The sequence below is a fragment of the Megalops cyprinoides genome, chromosome 21 (genome assembly GCF_013368585.1).
Source record: "Megalops cyprinoides isolate fMegCyp1 chromosome 21, fMegCyp1.pri, whole genome shotgun sequence".
Classification (NCBI taxonomy): Eukaryota; Metazoa; Chordata; class Actinopteri; order Elopiformes; family Megalopidae; genus Megalops; species Megalops cyprinoides.
In genome coordinates this window covers 7,024,110-7,048,958 of record NC_050603.1, presented here as the reverse complement: position 1 = coordinate 7,048,958, position 24,849 = coordinate 7,024,110, and the positions used below count along the sequence as shown (strand labels likewise).

Genomic DNA, 24,849 nt, shown 5'->3' with positions numbered 1-24,849 from the left:
GCCATATGATTCTCAAATAGCACGTTTCCCATCCGTACCTGCTTCCCATGAAATTGTTTTCATAACAAGAAAACACCCCGACAGACTATTAATTACTTTCGATATTGACTTGCATTCCATTTTATAAATTTGCTCTTCTCTGATTTCTCTGAAATTATCAAAACCTTTTCAGCCTCTCACACGTTTATTGTTATAGAATCATTAAGGGAAACGGGATTTTTTCAATGGACAGTGGATATTTTTATGAGTACCAATGAGGAAAGGAAAAAAAAATCAATTAACTGCCCAAGTTTTATTTCCCACCGAATTTGCAGACAGTCTTGTGATGTATAGATTCATGACCTAATTTTAAATTAGCATTTTATGCACAGTATCTATAAATATACATATGCCTACATACTGAAGAACTGTCTTGTTTACCAACGAATACTCCTGAGAAAAGTATATTTTCTTGAAAAGGCCCCCCTTCTGAATTTCACAGAATATGCAATGTTTTCTACCGTTATTTTCACGGGTTTATACATATAGTAGATATAAAAGGACTTGTGTGAGTAACCAGCCGCGGTGTGGTTAAGAAAATCAGCCATAACATGAGGTGTGAGACCCCAGTGAATGGTTCTCACGCAAAAAGCGCAATGTCGCCATCTACTGGAGGCAGGCACATGCAGGTAGTAAGCAATATTTTAACCCTATGGGACTTCAGGCCTTTGCACACCAAGTCCGTACTTTTCGCATGCGTTTTTTTTTATATCGTTACGCACAGAAAATTTGCACACTTGTCATGCGCAAATGACGCTAAGAAAAACCTTCAATTGGATTTTTTTAGGGAATAAAATGAAATGTTTAGTTTCTAGGGGAATCTCATTTGAAGTACATAATTCACACAAGTTCTGTTTATGTGATTGCTTACAATATTTTCTTGACATTTAATGTATTTTACAAGCAATTTTGAGAAGAAATAAATGCCAAATGACTAAAAATGGTGTTTCGGTTGTACATAACAAAGTGACATAACATGTATCACGATTATTGCTAATGGAAAGACAGATGAGTGAGTGGTGTATTTTTGTGTGTTTTAGGTGTCTGTAGATTTTATAGTAGAAGAGGTGATGCTGTTTCAGTACCTAAGGGTAGTGAAGAGAGACGCTTATGAAAGCAGCTGAAATGAAAAGAGGAGTGAAAATGTAAATGTGACACAGGACAAAAAGCGCATTAGATTGGGTTAGACAGCGTGGCATAACTCATCGCGAGTTTGGTCTGAGGAGCCCAGGCTTTATTAATTTCAGTCATTGTGTGGACAATATCCCTGCAATGCCATTCTTGGGGTGACCAATATTTTTTCAATAATTTTTGATGGTCAGGTAATGCTGGACATATCAGAGACATTATATGTTAAAATTATTTGGTTTTTATTATTTACTTACTTTATTTATTAAAAATGTTAAATATCAATTGTTCGGCAAAAGTAATTTTTTCTAAAGATATATGAGTTACCGGCATTTACTATGTTTTTGATACTGTCATCCAACAATTTCTCTCTGTAACAATTGTTTCAAGAATAGTTATAGGCCTGCTTATGGTGATAATTAATTGATGTGCACTAAAACATTTTTTTTCGCAGATTTGCTCTTATACGTAAGAACAAAGTAATGCTTTGAATGCATTTTCGTATTAAATCGTTTTAAATATTTATTCGCTGAAGTGCCGAACCTTTGCTTTGTCCACTTGTCCTGCAAGAAAGACGAGTGACATCATTTTGCGGTCTGTAAGGGGAAAGAGAGGGAGGGGAAAGTGTGGCCGTGCCGGGCGCAGCTGGCTCGTGATCAACGCATTGAAGCAAAATGTTAGCATATAAACCTGATGCACTGTGGAGTAAACGTGTGGTTGCGTGAACAGCGATTCAAACAGAAGGGGAGAATCGGAAAAACGCGCATTGGTTAGGCTGGGCAGTAACACACGGACAGACTGGAACGAGAGAGAGAGAGAGAGAGAGAGAGAGAGAGAGAGAGAGAGAGAGAGAGAGAGAGAGAGAGAGAGAGAGAGATGGAGAGACTCTGTGGGGGCGGGCAGAGAGACGGAGAGAGAGGGTGGGGGCACTGATATAGCAGAACTGCTGCTATATTCAAGCAGTATTTTCCAAAACCAATAATTATATTCATAATTCCAACCTTAATTCCATTTCAAGCTCTGAGTATTGACACCATAAGCAGAAGGACGAATATATGAAAAAGATAATATAAACGTATCTTCGTTTACCTGTCGATTGCACTCGTCTTCGCGGAGGAGAAAGAGACAGCGGGACTGTAGACGGATGCTGTGAGAGAACCGTCGGGTAACAAGACACCTGATCACGGTATTAAGGATGTAAATGTTTCTGGATGAATAAATTTGTGTTATTACCATCCGTATCTATGCGATTAATTACTCCGCGACAGATTTTATCTCTGTGCTTTTAGCTAAAACATCTAAATCTTGTGCTATGCAAAATCGATTAATTATTGTCGCATACACGTGTGTCCGTGGATCTGTCCATGCTTGCTTATCTTATGTTTAAACCTAACTGTATGTGGTCGATCTCCGCTTTCGCTTTTACACGACAATGTTTTGATCCATCATTTTCTTGACGATATTATACACGGACATGCAATTGTGTCAATGAATATATGAATGGTTAACACATTTATGCTAACATATGGAAATAATACAGCCTACTTTTTCACATTACGTGACAAATATAACGAGTAATATTTCCATTCAAAATCCAAGGTTTTCATTGTAAACCATGCGAGGATATTTGTGGCCAACAAACACGGACACACCTGATCTGTTAGCTGAAGCTATGCATTTAAACGTGTGGGATACGTGTTACTTAAACATCGACCATAAGGTTCCATTGATCGTTTTTCCTGTTTTTTTTGTGTCAGCAGTTTTCTTGTGTTCTGTGTTTTTGGTTCCGATTTTTCTGTCTATCCGTGAACATGTGTCCATACGCCTGTACTATGTGCTATAGGCCCTGCTGTAAAAACACAGCTCACACCAGGTAACAGAAACATCAAGGTGACTGAGCTTTACTGACATTATATTAAACGTCATTAAGCTAACTGAAATGGCCACACACACAGGACCGGCGATGTCAAAGACTGCAGTGGGAACAGTTGCAGTCCTTCTGTGTCTCGGTAGCTGTCTACAGTTTGTCTCTGTCTGTCCATTTGGCTGTTACAGCCCTGGAAATACTGCCAATGCTGATCAGATGTGTGTGTGCCTCCCTTCCTCCCTCAGATGGACAGAATGAATTTTCTCTCTCTTCTTCTCCTCTGCATGACCTCGGTTACCCACGGCAACAAAGGTGAGTTTACAGTACCATCATTCCCCTCCCTGGCTGTGGGATGTTAATGGCCATAATGTCATTTACTCATTGCACTCTGGTTTTCTCTCCGAGTCCATTTATGTGTCTATTCGGGGTTTCTGTATGTCTTGTTACAAACGATTTTTTTTTCCCTCACCCATTTTAGGCTGGTAATAAGGTAGGAATGGGGTATGCTGTTTGTAGTAAACTAATAACGTTTGAATATTTATACCTTATTTTTGTAATATTAATTTTTAACATTAGATTAGTTTCATAAATTCCCTGTAATTGGCATACTTAATACTGTTAATCTGATGATTCATTAGTTTTATTTTTCAATTGTTCATCAAGCAATATAGGAATATAGCAATATAATAGGCATTGCTGTAATTGTGAAGTGTTGAGAGACCAGGAGAAACAGACACTTAGGGGGTCTGAGACAGAGGAGGAAGGAGTTAGTGACAGTAGCAGGAAGTGAGAAACTGTTCAGCAGAGAGAAGGGGTGTAGAGGTATAGGGAGAGACAGAATATGGCACAGACGCAGCTGGACAGAGACAGACTCGGGGTCGGAGCAAGCCTGGCACTATGGGGGTGCTTAGGGGTACATTGCACCCCCAGACAGACCTCAGTGCACCCCCAGTTGTCTCCTTATATCCTGATGTCTACATAGTATTTATGACTTTTTGTGCACCCCCTTGGATTGCAAGTTGCACCCCTCTGTATTTTCTCCTGGCACCGAGCCTGGGTGGGAGTCTCCTGTTCTGCGGTCCATCACGCGAAGCAGAGAATGGAAGGGAGAGAGAAGTGACAGAGAGAGGTGGTAGAGAAGGAGGAGAGGAGGAGAAAATGGTTGAAGTGGATGTAGCTGTAAGGCTGTTAGAGAGAGGAAGCTTCTGATGTCTCAGCTCCCTGGTGTCAATCCGGCCAAGCCTGGTTCGTCAGAGCTGCAGCGCTCTCTCTTCCCTCTGCTGTCTAAGCACTCAGTTACTGACTGGGAGCAGTCTCTGTGCCTCATGGTAAACATATGACCAAGGTAACTGGTGGTTAAAGGAAACACACCAACAGGCTCACGTGAGTCAGGCCACATTAGCTGCAACCATGGGAGTAACGTGTTTTTCACAATTTTATTGGATTTGAGAAAAACACAGAGGGGCGGTCTAAGAAAGCCTTTATGAGTTTATGAATCTATTGTTGAAATTGCAATTATCTTACATATTTGATGCGTTTTCATTTCACTCATAACTGTCAAAAAGATGTCATTGTGCTGTGTCTGTGGGTAGGTTGTCAGTGGTTATATATATAAAAAAAAAACATAATAAATGTGATAAAGGTACAGTATATCCAACAGAGTCTGTGTGCGGCGTATCAGTTAGCCCTCACAGGCCGTGGATAAACACAGTGATTCAGGCGGCTTTGGCGCTCATCAGCATCCCCCCTTTATTCTCAACCACGCAGCTAATAAGCACAAGCCTTGGATCGAGACCGAATACCAGGGTATTGTGATGGAGAATGACAACACGGTGCTGCTCAACCCACCGCTCTTTGCCGTGGACAAGGATGCGCCTTTGCACTACGCAGGTAACTGTCTTTATATAACCTGCTCAAGAGTCTCTGTCTCCTCTGTCTCCCTCTCTCTCTCTCTCTCTCTCTCTCTCTCTCTCTTTCTCTGCCTCCCTCTCTCTCCCTCTCTCTCTGTATCTGCTGATGTTGTGTGTACCCTATTGGCCAACTCTGAACATGATGCTGTTGATGCTGATGTTTGGGTAGAGCTCTGACATGCGATCAGCTGGGAAAACCAGCTCGTAGGAGTCTTAGCGGGCCAGCAGGAGGCAGCCTTTTCTGTGAACAAAAATCGATGCGTCAATGTAATGGACAGGGAAACCGCGCTATAGAAGATGCCGTATTCAGAATGAAAGGTTGTTAAACGGACTCACTGTGGTCATTAGAAAATCCCATGGTACTTATTGCACTGAAGAAGGTGTTCCCAGGGGTATTGGCAAAAATCTGGGTCTCTCAATGTAGATCTCTAATTATCACGAAATTGGGTTAAATTGGGTTATTCAATCCCTCCCCCTCCAATTCATCTTACGTAGGGTGAACGTGCTGGCACAAAATGGCTGCCATTCTCCGCCTAGGTTGGCGCTAAACACAGACTGTGAAATTTGCTGTAAGATGAAAAGAGCTATATAAATGCAATTTGTAATTATTGTTCTCTTTAGAGAACACAAGGAAAATACTCATTTTTAAAGAAACCCTCCAAAAGGATTATCTTTCTCCCATACAGTGTTTCTCCCCATTTCTCCCCTTTGGACCAATTTTACTTCACCAAAAGAAGGGTTTTCTCCCAATATGGCAACAGCCATGCATTATGTTCCTGACAACACCTTCATCTTAACATATGAAAATGAAAATTTGCAGCCAAGCTTTCATGCTAGACATGTCACTGAATATTGATATGTCAATAACATGAGGGAAAAAATGAACCATCTAAAATGTTCTGTTGTTTGTGTCAAATATTCACATTATTATTCTGAATTCAAATGCAAATTGCCAAAGTCTATCACAATATATTGAGTAAACTGAAGAGTAATCATATTAGTAGTCATCTTCTCATGGTTAGTATATTGATTTAGAATACTGATCTCTGTATAACAAATACACTTCACACAGATTATTGCCTTTAAAGTGGTCAGAGTAACTGGATTAAATTAAATAGGCTGAAATATATTGTATAGTCAAGGCAAAAGTGGAGAACCAAATAAAGGAATTTATGTGGACCTTCTTCATGGACATGCTGGTATTAGGGAAATGTCATCATGAAGTCTAAGGACCAGCTGTACTAAAGAGGTTCCTCCTATTTGTCTCCCTTCATATACTGCTGGTATGCATTACCTGAATGGGCCCTTTCTACCTCTTTGTCCATCTCCCAGGTGAGATCTGTGGGTTCAAGGTTCACAGCGGTGCCTCCGGCGTGGGTGCGGCCAAGTTTGAAGCGGTGGTTCTGGACCGGTCGACGGGCGAGGGGCTGGTCCGCTCCAAGGAGCCTCTGGACTGCGAGAGCCAGCGAGAGCACAGCTTTACCATTCAGGCCTACGACTGCGGGGAGGGCCCTGATGGGGCCAACAGCAAGAAGTCACACAAGTGAGAAAGACTACAATTCCCATGTGGCATTGCTATGTATTGAGAACTGAAGTATGACATCAAACTGCCACCATACTGGTTCAGAGAGGAAGATTTATCAGGGCATTTCTTCAAGATTGTTAGAAGAGTAGAGTATACTTGCTCCCTCCTTTAGAATAGTCTGATATAGTCTATGCATGAATAGATAGATCATCTGATATCAATGTCAATTAATTTATTGTAGTGTAAAGGTGGATGTCTGGAACTTTAATTTAGCTTACCAGTTAGTAACATTGGCTAGCTATGATGTTTACTAAAACAGTGTAGCATTGTTTACTGAAGGTGTTATGGAATAGTGGACAGTCCTTTCCCTGTAACTCTCTTGGTGTCTTGGTGAAGTAATATCCTAGCAGTCAGTGTACGTGCATGAAAGTCACAATCCTCTCTCTTTCTTTCTCTCTCTCTCTCTCTCTCTCACTCACTCTCAGAGCCACGGTGCATGTGCGTGTGAACGATGTGAACGAGTTCTCGCCGGTGTTCGTGGAGCGGCGGTACGAGGCGTCCGTGCCCGAGGGCCGCCTGTTTGACCGCATCGTGCGGGTGGAGGCTCTGGACGCCGACTGCTCCCCGCAGTACAGCCAGATCTGCTTCTATGACATCATCACCCCTGATGTGCCCTTTGCCATTGACAATGATGGTAAGCGATGACCATTATTTCTGTTTTATTTAAAGTTCACAGTGGGGGGGGGTGGGGGGGGGGGGTGGGGCTTCAAATGTGGGGCAGCAGTGTAGCATAGTGGAGCAGGACTTGTAACTGAAAGGTTGCTGGTTTGATTCCCTAATGGGGCACTGCTGTTGTACCCTTGTGCAAGGCACTTAACCCAGAATCTCAGTTAATACCCAGCTGTATAAATGGGTAGCATGTAAAAAAATTGTAACCTATGTACATTGCTTTGGATAAGAGCATCTACTAAATGCCAATAATGTATTGTAATGTAGTGTTATCCATCAAATTGACCACCATTAACCATCAGTTCAACCAACTTTCTGTTTCTCAGGGAACATTAAGAACACAGAGCCCCTGGACTCCAAGCACCAGCAGGTCTACACTTTCTGGGTGACGGCGTTTGACTGCGGAAAAAACCGTGCTCAGGCCGACGCCCAGGTCATTGTCACTGTCAAACCCACCTGCAAGCCCGGCTGGATTGGTAATCACTAATTCATACTCAATCATCTGCTGTTTTCTGCTGTGAATGTACAGAAAATATATATTGTAAATCAGATTTTATGTCACAGACCATTAAATAGTGGTATTTTATAAATGCTGTTAATTTTGACTGTCATAAATCAGATCATCAGGGGAATGCTGTTATCCATATACAGTTATCATATGGATTTATGTATCTTTGCTTTATAAATTGCTCTAGATAAGAGTAACCTCTCTTCTATATTTTTAAATTCTCATCATCTGTTCCTCTAGATTGATTTAAAATATTCATCTGCACACCAGTATTTATTGAAAGTATTATTATCCACTCCATGACATTTATATAAAGTATTGTCACCTGCTCCTCTCTGTTCTCCAGGATGGTCCAAGCGTGTGGAGTATATCCCTGGGTCAGGCAGCATTCCCCTCTTTCCCAGCCTGCACCTGGAGACCTGCGAGGAGACAGTTTGGAACATCCAGGCCACCGTAGAGTTGCAGACCGGTCATATTGGGAAGGGCTGTGATAGAGACAGCTACTCTGATAGATCTGTGCGCAGGCTGTGTGGTGAGTGCTTGTGTTTGTGCCACATAGTCATGTCACCACAGTGGATGTTTTTTTTCCCTAGCCATCCAATCTGGCCTAGTTAACTATGCTGCAAACATCAAACAACAAAAATGTAATAGTGTTCTTTCCCTGTGCTTGTGTTACGTAACACTTTTGGCTATTACATTTTGTAATTTTGTTTTTGTTCCAACTTTTTCTTTTTGCCTTTTTTGCATAGAAAGTGGATATGATGGCTGTGTGAGTGAAGATATAACACAAACAGCTACCAATTCAGGTTGAATCATTTTGTAAAATCTTCTCTGTTATTGTTTGAAGTTCATTTTTTTCTTCCTCTATATCTCAAGGTGCTGTAAGGGGAGAGGTCGACCTGCTCCCACCCCCTTCACCTGCGGCCAATTGGACAGCAGCTCTCCCGACCCTGCCTTCCTCTGATTCGTCGCTTATTTTCTCATTCAACGGCACGGCCCATGTTGCCGTGGTGCCCGACTCAGTGGCTGCCACAGTGTCCGGTGACTACTTCACCCTTCAGTTATGGATGAGAAGAGGAGGGGCTAACGCACATGCACTGACCAATCCGGCGAGAGGGAATCACAGGGAGGAGGAGACTATCATCTGTAGCACTGTTAGGAATGGTGAGCGTGTCAGGGTTTGGTCGTGGGCAGAACGGAGCTAGTTTGAGTTACACAGAACATTTTCTCATCAATAGTTGTTGGCTTTGTGCTCGAGTTTTCTGTGATTGTGGACCTGTTTTGACTTTAGCCACACACAACATGGTTTGAGCACTAAAACAAAGCATTTCTCTCTGTCTCTTCCCCCGCTCGTTCCCCCTCCCTTTTCTCAGACGATTCATTCTCTCACTACTCCCTATCGGTTCACGGCTGCCGCCTCTCCCTGTTCTACTGGCCTGATGTCACCACTGCCCGCCCCGTCAAGTTCCTCTGGAAACTGGAACAGGTATTTTGGGATCTCAGTGGCTGCCGGGATGATGGGGGTGGGATTTAGGTGAGGGCTTATATGGTAACTTGCACACAGATGGAAATGGTTACAACAGAGACTGCCGTAAGCAGGCTTAAGTTGCTGGACTGCTGGAGAGGGATCGCTGATGTGGGTAAGACAGTCGCTGAAAGGTTCTCGGAGCTTTGTATCTCTTCCGCGACACCAATCAGTCAGTATGTACTGCACAGATCGCTGTGTAATTCCATTCTCCGCGCACACCTGTCTCCCAGGTGTGTGACAGCGAGTGGCACCACCTTTCCCTGAGCGTCCAGTTCCCCTCTGTCACCCTCTACGTCGACGGCGTGACCTTTGACCCGGCGCTCATCCACGACAACGGAGCCATCCCCAACCCCGCCCCTCATCAGCGACTGGTCATCGGCGCATGCTGGGGTACTCACTCACCCGACACGAACACACTGATTAACTCGACAGAGCAAGGTTTATTCGGCATTAAATCAACAGAAACACGGTCTGCTCAGTCATTAACATATGTGTGGCAATTTTGGAAGTCAGTTAATAATATAGTCAGCCACTTAAAGCATCTTGTTTACCCTGCTTTTGAGAGTGCTAATCATTGGGTGTTTATAACTGCCATTCAGCAAAACAGAGCAGAAGGTTTGTTAGCCAATTAATTACGCAGAATAGACACTTAGTCAGGCAGTTATATCAGCACTAAATAATTACACAATCAATTAGTCACTGCTTGCACTGAAAAAACCTCCCGTCAGTCTGCTGGTATGGAATGCCTGCCCATACAGATAACGATGACATTTCTGTCTTTGTGTCAAACCAGAGGAGAGACCGAAGGATGTTGTCAACAACACTGTCCCTGAGGGCCGAGACGCAGGTGGGTCAGGGTCACTGTGTGTCAGGCAGTGTGAGTGTGCCGCATTTATCCTTTTATAGCATGGGTGCATTTCAGCCAGTGCAACACTGGGTTAAAGGACACCAAGAGTTCCTTGTTTTGTGCAAAATAGGACCCTGGAAATAGGATGACTGGACACGCCCATTTTTAAACCAGACTTGTAAGGTTGAGGGTCATTGGCTTGAGGTGTGCTTGGTGTGTCCATCCAACTGAACAAGTTCCTGGGGCTTGTTTTCCAGTACTTCGTGACTTTGATCACAAAATGCATTAATTTCAAACACCAATTTTGCACATATTATAACTATATAATTATAATTATACTATGAATCATATTAGTATAACAGTATACTATGACTAACTGTAAGAGCATTCATTGTATAATAATTAACTATGAATGCTCTTATAGAAAATAGCAATCAGTGCCTTTTAAAGCTGTGGTTTGTCTTTGTCTCTCCCACTTGACATCAGGGAGGTTTGTGGGAGGTTACAGGGGGCTGTTGTCAGGGGTGACTGTGCGTCCAGGAAGCGTGGAGCCTCACAGCGTGGTGGAGTGCCTGTACGCCTGCAGGGAGGGGCTGGACTTCGGTGACCTGGAAACACTTGGGTCGGGAATGAAGGTGAAGAGGTGTACTAAGAGTCGCGGGGATGCCTGTGTTTGTTTGTTTTAGAGGCTGGCCGAAATGACAAATAAGTGATGGTGGAAAAGTAATGTTTAATTCTGTTTATTTTGGCCATGTTTGCTCTGTGCCGATTGAATAAGTGCAGTAGGCTTTTATCAGCATATAGGTTGAGGATGATGATGATGATGAGGTTAATGATGATGATGAGGTTGATGATGATGATGACGATAATGATGATGAGGTTGATGATGATGATGATGAGGTTGATGATGATGATGATGATGATGATGAGGTTGATGATGATGATGATGATGATGATGATGAGGTTGATGATGGTGATGATGATAATGATGATGGTGATGATGGCGATGATGGTGATGATGATGATGATAATGATGATGGCGATGATGATGATGATGATGATGATGATGATGATGATGAGGTTGATGATGATGATGATGTTGATGATGATGTTGATGATGATGATGAGGTTGATGATGATGATGACGATAATGATGATGAGGTTGATGTTGATGATGATGATGAGGTTGATGATGATGATGACGATAATGATGATGGCGATGATGATGATAATGATGATGATGATGAGGTTGATGATGGTGATGATGATAATGATGATGATGATGATGATGGTGACACCCCCTTTTATCTTCCCCTCCCAGGTGCATGTGAACCCCAGCCAGTCCACTCTGGTCCTGGAAGGGGACGACATCGAAAGCTTCAACCGCGCTGTTCAGCAGGTCACCTACAGAAACTCCCTTCGCTTTGCCACCCCTGGTGTTCGTCCCCTCAAACTGTCCACCTCCCTCAGGTAGGCCGCCCATCATAAGCGTCTGCGGCCATGCTCCACTCAACAATGTCTACGTTCCTGTCAGTCTCTGTGGTGGCAGTTTTTGTGTGCTTTATCAGCTTGTCAGTGCAGGGTCAATATACCTGTCAATCAGTCAACGAACCAATCTCGTAGTGATAACGTGCTGAACGTTGTACATTTTTTGGAGGAAATTGAAAAGCTAGAAAAAATGTTTCAGTTGAGGAAAGCCGGAAATGTGTTCTGTGACTCCAGAAAAAAAAAGCCATTTGAGAGAATCTCTTGGAAAACAGTGGCACAGAAATACATGAAAGCAAAAGAAAAACAGAAGAATATTAGAAACCCACATTTAATAAAGGCAACATTAAAACAGAACAGTATTAGAAATCATTTAATGAAGACAACAGTAGCAGTGTGAAAGCAGCCCTGGTTTAGGCCTCAGTGGGACTGAAGTGAAATTATGTGTGGTCATTGAAGGCCTGTGGATAGGTCCAAACAGTCCTGCGGACTGTTTTTAAAGTCCGTTATCCTTTAAAACAAAGCTGTTCATGATGTGGTGTTGAGGATGTCATCATTCCACTGAATGCATCCGGAGCTGGTGGTCTTCAGGTGGCTTGAGGGGTTGTCTTCAGTGGTCTGTGGTGGGCTACGCATGAGGGTTGAGGGGCATCCATTAATTTCGGCGGGGGGGGTGGGAGTCCAAGCGTGCTGTATGCTGCAGGAATACTTGCAGTAAGTTTTTACTCCATGTCGTGAACCTGCATGCTCTTCTCCCCTCTTCACCAGGTGCTTCAACGAGGAAAACTGCCTATCGCTCAAACAGTTAGAGGGGTACCTGGTGGTCCTCAAGCCAGACGCTCCCCAGATCACCCTGTCTGGGGTGGGCCCCCACTTGGCCCGGCCTGCACCCGAATTTGAGGGTCCACATGGGATCCCCCTGTTCCCAGAGCTGAGGATAACCTGCTCCCTGTCCCACGCCATCAACACCGCAGCTCAAGACATGGAGGGAGGGGGTAAGTAAAAAAACCCCTGGATCCTATGTAAGTTTCTCTGGATAAGAGCGTCTGCTAAAATATCAGTAATGTAATGTAATGGATGTTTAGGAGGAATGGGTAGCTTATGAGAGAAATATGCAGAAAATCTACAGGAACTTGGTAGGGATGTGACTGACAGTTGGTCTGGGGTGAGGGATGGATCTGGGGTTCTGGCTAATCACTGTGCTGTGAACAGAGAAGAGCTACTGGCAGGAGGAGGCGGGGGAAGTGGTTTGGAGTGTGGAGCTGGTGAGGAACAGTCTATGATAGTGTGGCTTTAGTGGAAGGATAGGGGCTCGTCTTGAACTGAGATGCTCTTGGAGTGTAAGATCTTTCTGAATGTTTTTTTTTTTTCTAATACTTACTGGCTCTGATAGCTAAGAGGGCAGAAGTGTTTGAGACTGAAAACTCTGGCACCTGCTAGTGTCCGAGGGTTTCTCCACACACGCACGCGCGCGCGCACACACACACACTGATGCTAAAATGACCCTGGTGCATTTCTTTGATGATTTCTTTTACCTACCTATAGGCTATAACCCTTCCCAGTTCCCCATAATAGATGTTTTTTTCCTCTGTTCTTTCCAGTGGTAGGTGGTCTAAGATGTAATGCAGGCAAATCATAACAGGAAAAGAAAATGTGAATGTTCAAAAATACTGTCTGAATGAATACATTTGAATTGTTGACAGTTTTTAAAATCACATCATGGTGGTTTTGGGTGCAGTTCAATTTGGGTATGTTTGTGCACAGCAATCATTGTAGAAGGGTGATTGTAAGTGGTTGACTTTGGAGATGGAGAAAACATTTTCTCCAAAAGTTTGGGTGCACCAACTCTTACAAGGCTTTTTTATTTTTAGTATTTTCCACATTTTAGAATAATAGTAAAGACATCAAAACTATGAAACAACACAAATGGAATCTGCAATTCGATGGAGTGACCAAAAATATGTTAAAGGAATCAAAACTTATTCATCTTATACATATTTTATATTTTCAATTCATCAAAGTAGCCAAAAATGTGTTTTAAAAATAATTTTATTTTGAAAGAAATTCATACATAGACACAAGCCTGGCGGTATGGGGGTGCTTAGGGGTGCATTGCACCCCCAGACAGACCTCAGTGCACCCCCAGTTGTCTCCTTATATCCCGATGTCTGCATAGTATTTTTGACTTTTTGTGCACCCCCGTGGATTGCAGTTGCACCCCTCTGTATTTTCTCCTGGTGCCAGGCCTGCATAGGCATCAACTTCTAAGAAACAAATAACAAGCATTTAAGCATATATCAAAATATCTTTGAATGCGTGCTTCCCATTATCTTAAACAGGTGTGTCCAAGCTTTTGACTGGTTCTGTATGCGCTTGTACACAAATACCAACCCCCCCATGTCTCCTCCAGCTCTCATGTCTGATGCAGTGGCCCATACTCTGGATGGCTGTGAAGTCCAGCCCCTAGGGGAGGAGCTAAACCCGGAGAGGGAGGAGCTTATGGTGGACATAGAAGCACTGAGAGAAAAAGGGCTGGACATTATCAACACGACAGCTTACATAGCAATTACAGGTAACCCATTTCTTGTTTCCTTTTGAATGCTTTGCCTTTCTGGAACAGCCTTGGCTTTATGTGAGTGCAATTGTTTAAAGCCAATGAATGTCATTGTGATGCATGCTAGTCTATTCAGAATTTAATCCGAATGAATAATAAATATTAGCTCTTACCAGAAACAAGAGGCAAGAGCTCTTACCTGGTCAATGTTTTATTTGCTTACATCTGTGAATGCAGATGAAAGAACCAGTCTTTGTACTATTCTAATGTACTAGAAGTTAACAGCTTCTGAGTCACATCTTTCATTTGAGAATTTTGATTTAGCAATAGAGACAGAGGGAGTCTTCATTTAGATGGATATTTTAACTTGCGTGCTGGAAAGCGGGATTCTGCTGACGTCTAAGAGAAAAAGTTGGACCTGTTTTTCTGAGATTGCACCATGCAGTAAAACTCTTACACGAGAACAAGCTATGGAACACCAATATCCCTCCCAAAGGCAGAGCTCAGATTCTATGCTTAATTTAGACTCATTCATTTTGCTGGGCAAGGATGATCTGTTGGAATTATTGTCATCAGCCTTGTCAGGCTGGGTGATGTCACCGAGATTGAGTGGGGTAGTAGAACTCTGTGATGTCATAATGTGAGAATGCCTTTATATTAGCCCTCACTGGAGCTGGGTTTAGTTGCGGTTTCCAACCTTTGACACAGTGGCTAGACACTTCTGTGTCCAGTCCAGCTTGCTGGACCCGTCCCATATACCACCTCTCTTTCTCAGGAGCTGAATCCATCTCGGTGTATGAGAATGTCCTCCGGTCCATTCGCTACCGGCTGACCAAGGGCTCCGCCCGCTTTGAGAGGCGATTCCGGCTGTCCTGCTCGGAGATGAACGGGCGTTACACCAGCAACGAGCTCACTCTGGAGGTAAAGCCAAACCTGTGTCTAGAGCAAGCACCTAAGCAAAGTGCTGGGAAGGATGATTGGTTTTTTTGCTTGTGTTGTACTCTACCTCACTTGTAAGCCGCTTTGGATAACAGCATCTGCCAAATGATTAAATGCAACTGTAATGTAATTTAAATGTAATTACACCCCTACGTTTCTTTGTTAGTAAAGGGGGACCTCCTAGTGTCCTCACCACCTGTTCTGTCATCTCCAGCAGAAGTTTCCTCCCACGGTAACCGTCCTCTCCTTCTCTTCCAGGTGAACTTCCTGCACTCGCTGGACAGCCTTTACCACCCCTCCCACCTCCTGGCCTCAGAGCAGCAGTTCCTGCATCCTTCCCACCACTCTGGAGAGCTGAGCGGACACGCCCTCCCCAGCGCACACCACAGCTCTGGTACCTGCTGCCTCTGAGACCTCTGTTCTAGAAACTGTACACACTGTAACTATAGTAACTGCTGTATAACTCAGACTCTCTAACACACACCACAGCTCTGGTACCTGCTGCCTCTGAGACTTCTGTTCTAGAAACTGTACACACTGTAACTATAGTAACTGCTGTATAACTCAGACTCTCTAACACACACCACAGCTCTGGTACCTGCTGCCTCTGCGACTTCTGTTCTAGAAACTGTACACACTGTAACTATAGTAACTGCTGTATAACTCAGACTCTCTAACACACACCACAGCTCTGGTACCTGCTGTCTCTGAGACTTCTGTTCTAGAAACTACACACTGTAGCTATAGTAACTGCTGTGTAACTCAGCCTCTCTAACACAGACCGAAAATCTGGTAACTACTGTCTAACTGTCTAACACACTCTCCCTAACACACACACTACACCTCTGCTTACTGCCTATATGTGTTTTCTTAGTCTAAGCCACCCAGTATGACGGTCCCTGCAGCTCTGGTCAATGATGTATTTAATATGATTTATCCTTCTCTAAGCAACTGTATTTCTGTCTCCCCTCCTTCCCTCTCAGTGGTGCCAGGAGCAGCCACCATTATTATTATGGTCTGTGTGGGGTTCTTGGTTGTCATGGTGATCCTGGGCGTGTTCCGAATCCGCTCCATCCATCGCCGAGTTGATGGGGTCAGGGGCGGAGAAAAAGAAGGCGGTGGCCAATGGGACGACTCTGCCCTCACCATCATTGTTAACCCAATGGAGGTAAAGCTCAGATTCAAACGCGTTGACAGATTTAATGTGGAAACCTTGTCAGTGCATCAATCTCTTTCTTCCTCTCTGGCTGTAGCTGTGTGTCAATGGTAATCTACATGACGAGCATGTACAGTGTGTTAACCCTCTCTGTGTCTCTCAGTCATACGAGTCTCAGCTGGGTGTGACAACAGACATCGAGGAGGAAGAAGAGGACTACGAAGATGGGGCGGAGTCACCTGGAGACATCAGTGATGATCAGCAAATCATCATCAGGAAGGAAGGGAGAGACTCCGCCTCCTGTCGTTACTGACCAGATCACAGCACATTCATTCCCCACAGCCACTACAGCACAGAACACACAGAATATACCCAAACACACAGAGCCACACTCTAATACACCACTATAGCACAGAACACCTAGAATAAACCCAGACACACAGAGCCACACTCTAATACACCACTACAGCACAGAACACCTAGAATAAACCCAAACACATAGAACCACACTCTAATACACCACTACAGCACAGAACACCTAGAATAAACCCAAACACATAGAACCACACTCTAATACACCACTATAGCACAGTTAACACAGAATACACCCAAACACATATAACCACACACTAATACAGCACTACAGCACAGTACACAGAATATACCCAAACACACAGTACTACACACTGTTACACCACTATAGCACAGTTAACACAGAATATACCCAAACACATATAACCACACACTAATACAGCACTACAGCACAGTACACAGAATATACCCAAACACACAGTACTACACACTGTTACACCACTATAGCACAGTTAACACAGAATATACCCAAATACATATAACCACACTGAAATACACCTCTATAGCACAGAGTATACCCAAACACATAGAACCACACTTGAATACACCACTGCAAAAACACCCATAGCGTATAAGCTCAAAAGAACTTTGCACAGCCTGTACAATCCTCCTGAAACATTTCATACACACAAGCAGTGCTAACATTTGTGTGTTTATCTTTCTGTATCAACACATACTGCACTACTATATACAACATGATCAGCTCAACCGATTACATACATATGTCACACAACTCCCCACACAAAAATATATCCCCACAAGGATTCTTAATGACCCCAGCCTAAATGCACAGAATAGTTAGCTTCAAAGAAATTCATCAGATATCTCTACTGGCCTTACCTTCGTTTTATTCTGCTTCCTGAATTCGACTGTAAAGAGCTGAGTGGGAACAGTGCCTTTGTTTTCCTGTATGGACCCTCAAACGGCCTGGTAATTGCTGTGTAAAATTCAAATCGTCAAACTGGGCTGCATAATCTGTCATACCACTGAAGTGGAGAATCTCACTGTCTCCAGAAGCAGATCCTGCCGGCTAAAGCTAAATAAATTGGTTTAGGTTCATTTTTGATTTTTAAAGGTAAGGATAATGTTTGACAAAGTAAGAACTGAAGCCTACACACAATAGTTACCACAATATATAATCCAAAACTGCACAGATTTTACCTACACGAAATAAATGCCAAACATTTAGAACTTTGTCATCTTTTTTGCACAATCTCTACACATTCCTTAGCTACGAAACATAACACGCCAAGAAATAATTGTGAAGTCTGATAAGCTGTTGTGGATTTTGCTCGATGTTACAACACAAGCTCTGTGCTACGAAACTCCCCACTTGAACAGCTGAACCGCTCTCGCGGTCGAAACTGTCTCTCCCACCCCCCTCACTGTATGCTGAATGTCAGCTCAGCTTGGACACTTTTGATTGTACTGAAATTTTTGATATTATGATTATTATGGTTATTATGATTAGTATTATTATTGCTATTGTTGTGCCATGCACTGCAGTTCTTTTACTGGGCCAGACGGAGATGTCGTTTCGGGGGAGAGAAATATTTTTGATATTAACGTGAATTACACCCTTTTTTCCTGATTTTAACTCTTGCCTGTGCTGTTGGTTGGGAGGACATCAATAATAATAATAATAATAATAGTAATAATTACGATAACGACAAGCTTGTTGAGTATCTGTTCATTTCTCATGTAAACTTTTGGATCCCAGTGAACTGAAAGGCACATTGTCGTGACGTAATATTATTCCCCCCCCCCCCCCCCCCCCCCCCCCCACCCCACCCACACTCCTCCATTTCTCCTGTCCGGTGCTCCTTAGCTTCCTAAAATCTTTCTCCTTACTCTCTTTTTGGCTCTTTCCATTCCAGTCCATCTTATGCCCTTTGTGTTTTGTCTGTATAAATGCTCCTGCCCCCCCGACCATTGCCCCCCCCTCCCTGTTTGCCTAGCTGTCTGTGTGTTACAGTGTACGGTGACGACCTCTCACTAAAGTAAGCCTGTTGTTTTTCAATGTAATATTAAAAATCAAGTGGTTGCTTTAATAACATATGAATATAACTATAATTATTGCACCCATGACTAATATTATACAACAATGATTGTGATAAGGATTATATTGACCCACTATATCGATAATTGTTTTAAAAAAAACAATAATATTCATAATGAAATATTTGAATGATGTGTATATGCTGTCTGTTTGTAAATTACCATGCACAATCTGATTGCCGGTATATCATCTTGCAATTTAATAATCTAATAAACCATGGTGAACTCTGTTGGCTGTACTGTCTGTTTCTGACTTTTAGTAGACATTTTGAATATTAAATGGATTTCATACATTTAACAAATTTATTGTTTTTTTTTTAGATATTTCCTGCATTTAGAAAATTTCACACATTCCCATAAATGAGTGGTGCAATGACTCGGAGTATGACCTTGAGCTTTTCTTTTAGCTGTGGCCAGCAGTGTAACATAGTAGTAAGGAGCAGGGCTTGTAATCAAAAGGTTGCTTTTTTGATTCTCAGCTGGGGCTGCTGCTGTACCCTTGGCCAAGGTACTTAATCTACAATTGCCTCAGTAAATATACAGCAGTGTAAATGATCAAACTAACCTACGTAAGTCGCTCTGGATAAGAGCGACTTACGTCTGCTAAACAGCAACAATTTAATGTAATGTAGCAGTTTCTTGCAGGTTGATTAAGGAAAGAGTGGCTCATGAGTGTGCAACAGTGTCTCTCTATTCTGCGTAACTTTTGTCCATGCAATGTCACACCTGGCACAAGGTCTGCTTACCTAAGGAGCCACCCTGGGTGGATTTTGGTGTATATGAAATGATAAAAAAATGCATTTCATTCCACATTCAGGATTCTCATGTATTCACTTCCATCCGGGTGTGCTGTGTTACATCATTGGCAATTAGCAGATGCTCTCATCTAGAGTGACTCACGCAGGTTACGATTTTTTACGGTACCATTTTATACAGCTGGATATTTACTGAGGCAATTGTGGGTTAACCTTTCGGTTACCAGTCCTGCTCCTTACCGCTATGCGACACTGCCGACCCGCCTGCCGCATTCTACACGGTCAGTACGGCTTTTACGTTTTGTTCAGGTGTGTGTGTCATCCCTCACTGTGGACAATCCCACGCATAGATTCGGAGGCTGTTCGTTGCAGAATTCTAGATTTATTTCAAAGGTATGGTAATCACAGTCACTCTTAACAGACTGAATATGTGGAAAATCACAACAAAACTGTAGTACTTTTAAGGGGGTATGATTCATATATTAGTCATTATGCGGCACACATATTTCAGCTTCCTTCGTGTAACCCAAAAACAGTACAGTATGATACAGCTGTCGGTGGGAAAAAGATATATAATACATTGCACTACAGTGTACTGCTTGTCTGCACTGCACACAATTATCATACAATTTAACACAGTACCATTATTATTCAGATGTGACATAACATGCTGGTATAGGCAAATTCCAATGGCAGTAGGAAATAGTCATTATTAAACTCTGGTCAGCGTTTGCAATGCAGTAATAATGTCATATTGCTTTTCTGCTGTCTTTCTGACCAGGATTTTGTAGTAAACAAACAGCTGTGATTTTGGCCTAAATTCAGATTACGCTATTGTTTTTTTTCACATCCTCATGAAGCCAAAATGACAGCAACCATTTAGCAGTTGCACACACACCAGTAGATATATGGGGAACTAGTACTGTGCATCAACCCTGCACCTAAAATAATTATCTAAAAAATACAAACAAACATGGTAACTGCTATTGGGTGGGCAATCAAAAAAATCTTACAGACAAAAAAGACAAACCTGCTGTGCTAAATCTCAATTTATTTATGGATATGTTTAATTCTGTATTTATTTAATTCTCTTTTGACAAAAACTATCAACAAAATTATCATTCTTTACATAGATACAGTAAGAGCATATTTTTCGTTTCTTAAAAGATTACTTGTTCTATTTTGGTGGTGATTGATGAGATATTCTTACCAATAACTGCAAATATAATGCAGTGTACTCTTTGAGCTGTTTGAGATGCTGTGAACATGGTCTAAGAAAGTCCGATTCTGCTTCTCAAAAAATTCTGCCTCTTGGTTCATTTTCCTCCTCTGCTTAAACCCCTGTTCTCTCTCCTCCCTTCCCTCTCTCTCTTCCTCTCTTTCTCTCTCTCCCTCTGTCTCTCACACACTCCGCCTCTGGAGGACCAGCTCAGTTCCAGATCTTCAGGAAGCTATCCCAGGATCCTGTGCAGACGCACATGCCATCAGGTGGCACTCCGGTGCAGCTCACTCTGTTGTCATGACCAGCCAAAACTCCTGGAAAAGAGAGAGGGAGGGAGCAATGGCATCCAGTTCATAAACGTTTTACATGTGCAACCGACTCTGACACAACATTTTTGTCCCACCTCCTATAGTCACCTTTCACTCTGTCCCTGCCCCTCATGACATTACATTACATTCATTTAGCAGACGCTCTTCCTCAGAGCGACTTCAATCACAATATAACATAACTGTATCCTTTCAAGTTGAATGAGCAACAGTGTCAGACCAGGCTAACGACACTCCCCGAGCAGTCATCCTCCCACACTCCACCATTGCACCACGCAACTCCCCCCCTCACCGCCCCCCCCAAAAACCTCCTGTAGCTCCTGCGGCCCCTTGCTGTCACACTCACCAATTTTCTCAGCCTTGAGCGAGTCCCAGATGTTGCAGTTGAAGTCATCGTAGCCGGCCATGATGAGGCGGCCGGAGATGGACAGGGCCAGCGAGGTGACTCCGCAGTTGATGGAGGAGTCCGAGTAGGTAAGCAGCTCCTGGTCGGAGCGCAGGTCGTACATCTTGCAGCTGCAATCGTCTGAGCCCGTAACTATGGCGGTGCCGTTGGGGAAGAACTGAGGGGCAATGGAAGTAAAAGAGTATGAGAAAATGGTTTTAACCACCATGGAGGTCACAGAAATGGGAGAGAGTCTAGATTCCTGTGTGTACTGCATATGGTACAGTCCTGTCAGTCACAGTATGGCATGAATCTTTTCTGTCTCTCTCTTTGGAAAGTTCAGAGTATTTTTGCTTTGATTTGAAATTAATTTGTGTGCACGTGTGGGTGCACGCTGCAGTGTCTGAATTTATATGTGTGTGTTCCTTTGCACATAACTGTGTGTGCGTGTGTGTGTGTGTGTCTGTCTGTATGTGTGTGTTAGGGCTTGAATGGTCTGGCATTGTTTAACTTGAATGAATACACTTATGTTCTGTTGTGCTGGTAGTCACTCTGGATGAGAGTCTGCTAAATGAATGTAATGAAATGCAATAAGTGTCTTTGTTTCTCACCGAAATGGCGTTGATGTCGCTGGTGTGGCCCTGGAAGGTCTGTTTGCAGGTGCCGTCTCTGATGTCCCACAGCTTGGCCTGGGAGTCACAGGCTCCAGAGATGAATGTGTTCATGTCGGGGGACAAAGCCAGGGACATGCAGTCGCCCACGTGGCTCATGAAGACTGTCTTCTGCTTGCCAGTCTCGAGGTCCCACAATGCACTGGCAAAGAGAGAGAGAGAGAGAGAGAGAGAGGGAGAGAGAGGGAGAGAGAGAGAGAGGGGAAGAGAGAAAGGGTTGGACAGGGAGTCAGAACAACTTCAGTATACATTCAGTATACATCAAGAAATGTCAAAACCATGCAGCGGTCACTGGAGGAGTCCACCAGGACAACCGACATTTATGAAAAAAAAAAAAAAAGCCGCCATAGCTGTGACAAACTGGAGAGCGGTATGCTCCATTTGCCAGCAGATGGCGCTCTCTGCCATTGCTGGGGAGGAAGTGCTGGAAAAAAGTGATGACTGATTACCAGGTGGTGTCCCCTGAGCTGGTGATGATCTCAGTGTCACTCAGGAAGCGGCAGCAGGAGAGGTAACCTGGGCAAGAACAAAGATAAGGGATGTTAACTGCAGTCTGTCAAAGGAGCCTCCATCTTCTGTTTGAGGCTGTCCCTCGGGCATGACGGCTGTTGATCAATGGGCCCTCAACAGGTGCTCTAATTCATTTACAATGCAGTGAATCAAAACCCAGTCTCAGTACAAGCGGGCCCGAGTACCTGAACAAGACTCCGTTGATGTACTTCGAGAGATTTATATAGATTTGCCAAATTACAAATGAGATTACTGAATCAGCTTCTGATTCATATGGTTCTGCAAATTACTTATGAGATTCGGATGACTGAATGAGCTGCTGATTCATATGGCTCTCAAAATTACAAATGAGATTCAGATAACTACAACAGCTGCTGATTCAAGAGGCTCTTACAGTTACAAATGAGATTCAACTGATCATTCATGTATCTGCACAAATTACGAATCAGATTAGGATGAATGAATCAGACGTTGAATAGGATTCAGTGGAAGGAGCGAGAAGTATGCACCTGCTTCCTTTTTTCATATCAGGTCTATGTGATTAGTTGTGCAAGGTGCCCATACCATTGTTAAATTGCTTGGTTTGTAATCTTTTAAGCATGATTACAGTTGTGTCATGGTCTCAGACGATAAGAATTACCATAGGAATGTGAGAGCATATCTGAATTGCTAACATGTCCATGGCACCCGATCTGCTGTGTTATTTTTCCTGATATGGCTGTGCTAAGTGATCAAAATGGCTCATCCAAAATTGAAGCAAATGGATCAATTCATTTAAAAGAATCAAATTGCCCATTGCATCATGGGTAGTTCGCTACTTAGTGAAGTGAATAGATAATGTAGGGAATGGTGCAAGTTCTGCTACTGAGTTAGCCAGCTGCTCATATGAAGGTTGATCAAGTTACTAACTAATAACAGCATCATTCAAAGACAGCTGTTATGGAACTATATACAGCATTGCAAAGCAAATGGCTAAAGAGGTCCCTCAGCGGCACCTGAGTCAAGTACCTGTGTGAGCGTCCAACTCTTTCAAGACTCTGACGTTGCCATCCTTGCCCTTCAGGTTGTAGACGGTGCACATGTTGTCCAAACCACCGCTCGCCACCAGATTCCCAGAGGGTGCAAATGCACACGTCATCACCCATGAAGACTTGAGGGGGATGGCGTTCACCTGTGGAGGGGGAGAGAGGGAGAGAGAGGGGTCAGTTCCGTACAATGGGCACTTCGCTTCTGATTGGACAGGAAGAAACAGTGTATTCAAAGACTGATAAAGAGAATTTTTAGGTTTCAGTGTTGCCGCTCTGAAAAAGTCTGATGTGAAGCCTTTAACAGCTGGCCATGGTGTCTCTTAGGTGTAATTTCTCTCAGCCAGAGAAGGGGAAAAGTATATTTATAATACAATGACATTTCCTTTTTGGGAAAACAATATATTTATGATGAATGATTAAATGTATTATGCTTTTTCTAGTACTTCAGAAATAAATACTTGACTGCTTTGATCTTTTATCCAGGTTTTTGATGAAAGCAAAACATGAAAATGGAGAAATTTTTGGACAATTTTCGGCTGCTGACACCCGATAAGTGCGTCTCCTTTTACCTTGTTGGTGGTGTAGCTGTCCCACACAATTAGCTTGCCGTCCTGGGAAGCACTGACCATTAACCTGAGAGAGGGAGAGAGGGAGAGAGATGGAGGGGAAGTGGAGGAGTGGGGGGGAGGTGAATTATTCCTGGAGGCTTCAGATTTTCTAGGTCTCTAGCTGCTTAATCAATGGAGGGCCTCGAGCCTTAGTCTTATTTTTGCTGACCCTGATAATTGATCCAATTGAGTGATTAAAGGTATGGATGAACAAAAACTAGAGGGCAATGCTATTTGCCAGAATTAGGCAATGACTACTGCCTTACCCTGACACCAGTGCATTAAGAACCTCAAGTAAATCCTTGCAATGAGCACGCTTTTTTGCAGATGACTGTCTATGAACAGGGTGTGCAGAAAGGCCTCATACCTGGAGTCAGTGGACCAATGCATGGCATAGATTTTGGCCAGATGACCTTTTAGTGTCCTCCTGGTCTTTAGCTGGATACGGCCAACTGCTGCTGACCCAGAGGCCACTGAATCCATGGTTGTGTCCTGAGCTGCTTTGCGTGCCGCCTGGTGGTGAGAGGTGGAATTGCCATTGTTATTCAAAAATTCCCGCTAATTCCCCTGAAGAAATGAATATCCACAGCATTAATAATTACAAGACAAATTCATAGACATATTTTATGTTCATCAACTTACAGCAATCTGCTCTTTGAGGGTATTAGCCTCCTTGCGCATCTGTTCCATCTCACCCAT

General features: G+C 43.2%; 2 protein-coding genes across 2 annotated transcripts; one reads left to right on the top strand and one right to left on the bottom strand.

Annotated features, from left to right (window-relative positions):
* Window positions 1-2,052: 2,052 nt before the first annotated feature.
* LOC118768790 (calsyntenin-3-like) lies at window positions 2,053-17,879 on the top strand. Its single transcript, XM_036515707.1, has 19 exons — window positions 2,053-2,353; window positions 3,280-3,346; window positions 4,802-4,924; window positions 6,277-6,487; window positions 6,955-7,163; window positions 7,525-7,674; window positions 8,053-8,238; window positions 8,583-8,870; window positions 9,080-9,192; window positions 9,465-9,624; window positions 10,028-10,081; window positions 10,568-10,716; window positions 11,403-11,551; window positions 12,335-12,561; window positions 13,977-14,138; window positions 14,896-15,041; window positions 15,318-15,453; window positions 16,043-16,227; window positions 16,379-17,879. Exons 2-19 carry the CDS (start codon window positions 3,280-3,282, stop codon window positions 16,526-16,528), a joined length of 2,865 nt encoding a protein of 954 aa, XP_036371600.1. The 5' UTR covers window positions 2,053-2,353; the 3' UTR covers window positions 16,529-17,879.
* A 2,950-nt stretch (window positions 17,880-20,829) lies between these two features.
* On the bottom strand, window positions 20,830-24,849 carry LOC118768702 (guanine nucleotide-binding protein G(I)/G(S)/G(T) subunit beta-3-like). Its single transcript, XM_036515577.1, has 8 exons — window positions 24,793-24,849; window positions 24,518-24,663; window positions 24,112-24,175; window positions 23,523-23,685; window positions 22,454-22,520; window positions 21,945-22,146; window positions 21,295-21,511; window positions 20,830-20,936 (listed from the first exon to the last, which is right to left on the bottom strand). Exons 1-8 carry the CDS (start codon window positions 24,847-24,849, stop codon window positions 20,830-20,832), a joined length of 1,023 nt encoding a protein of 340 aa, XP_036371470.1.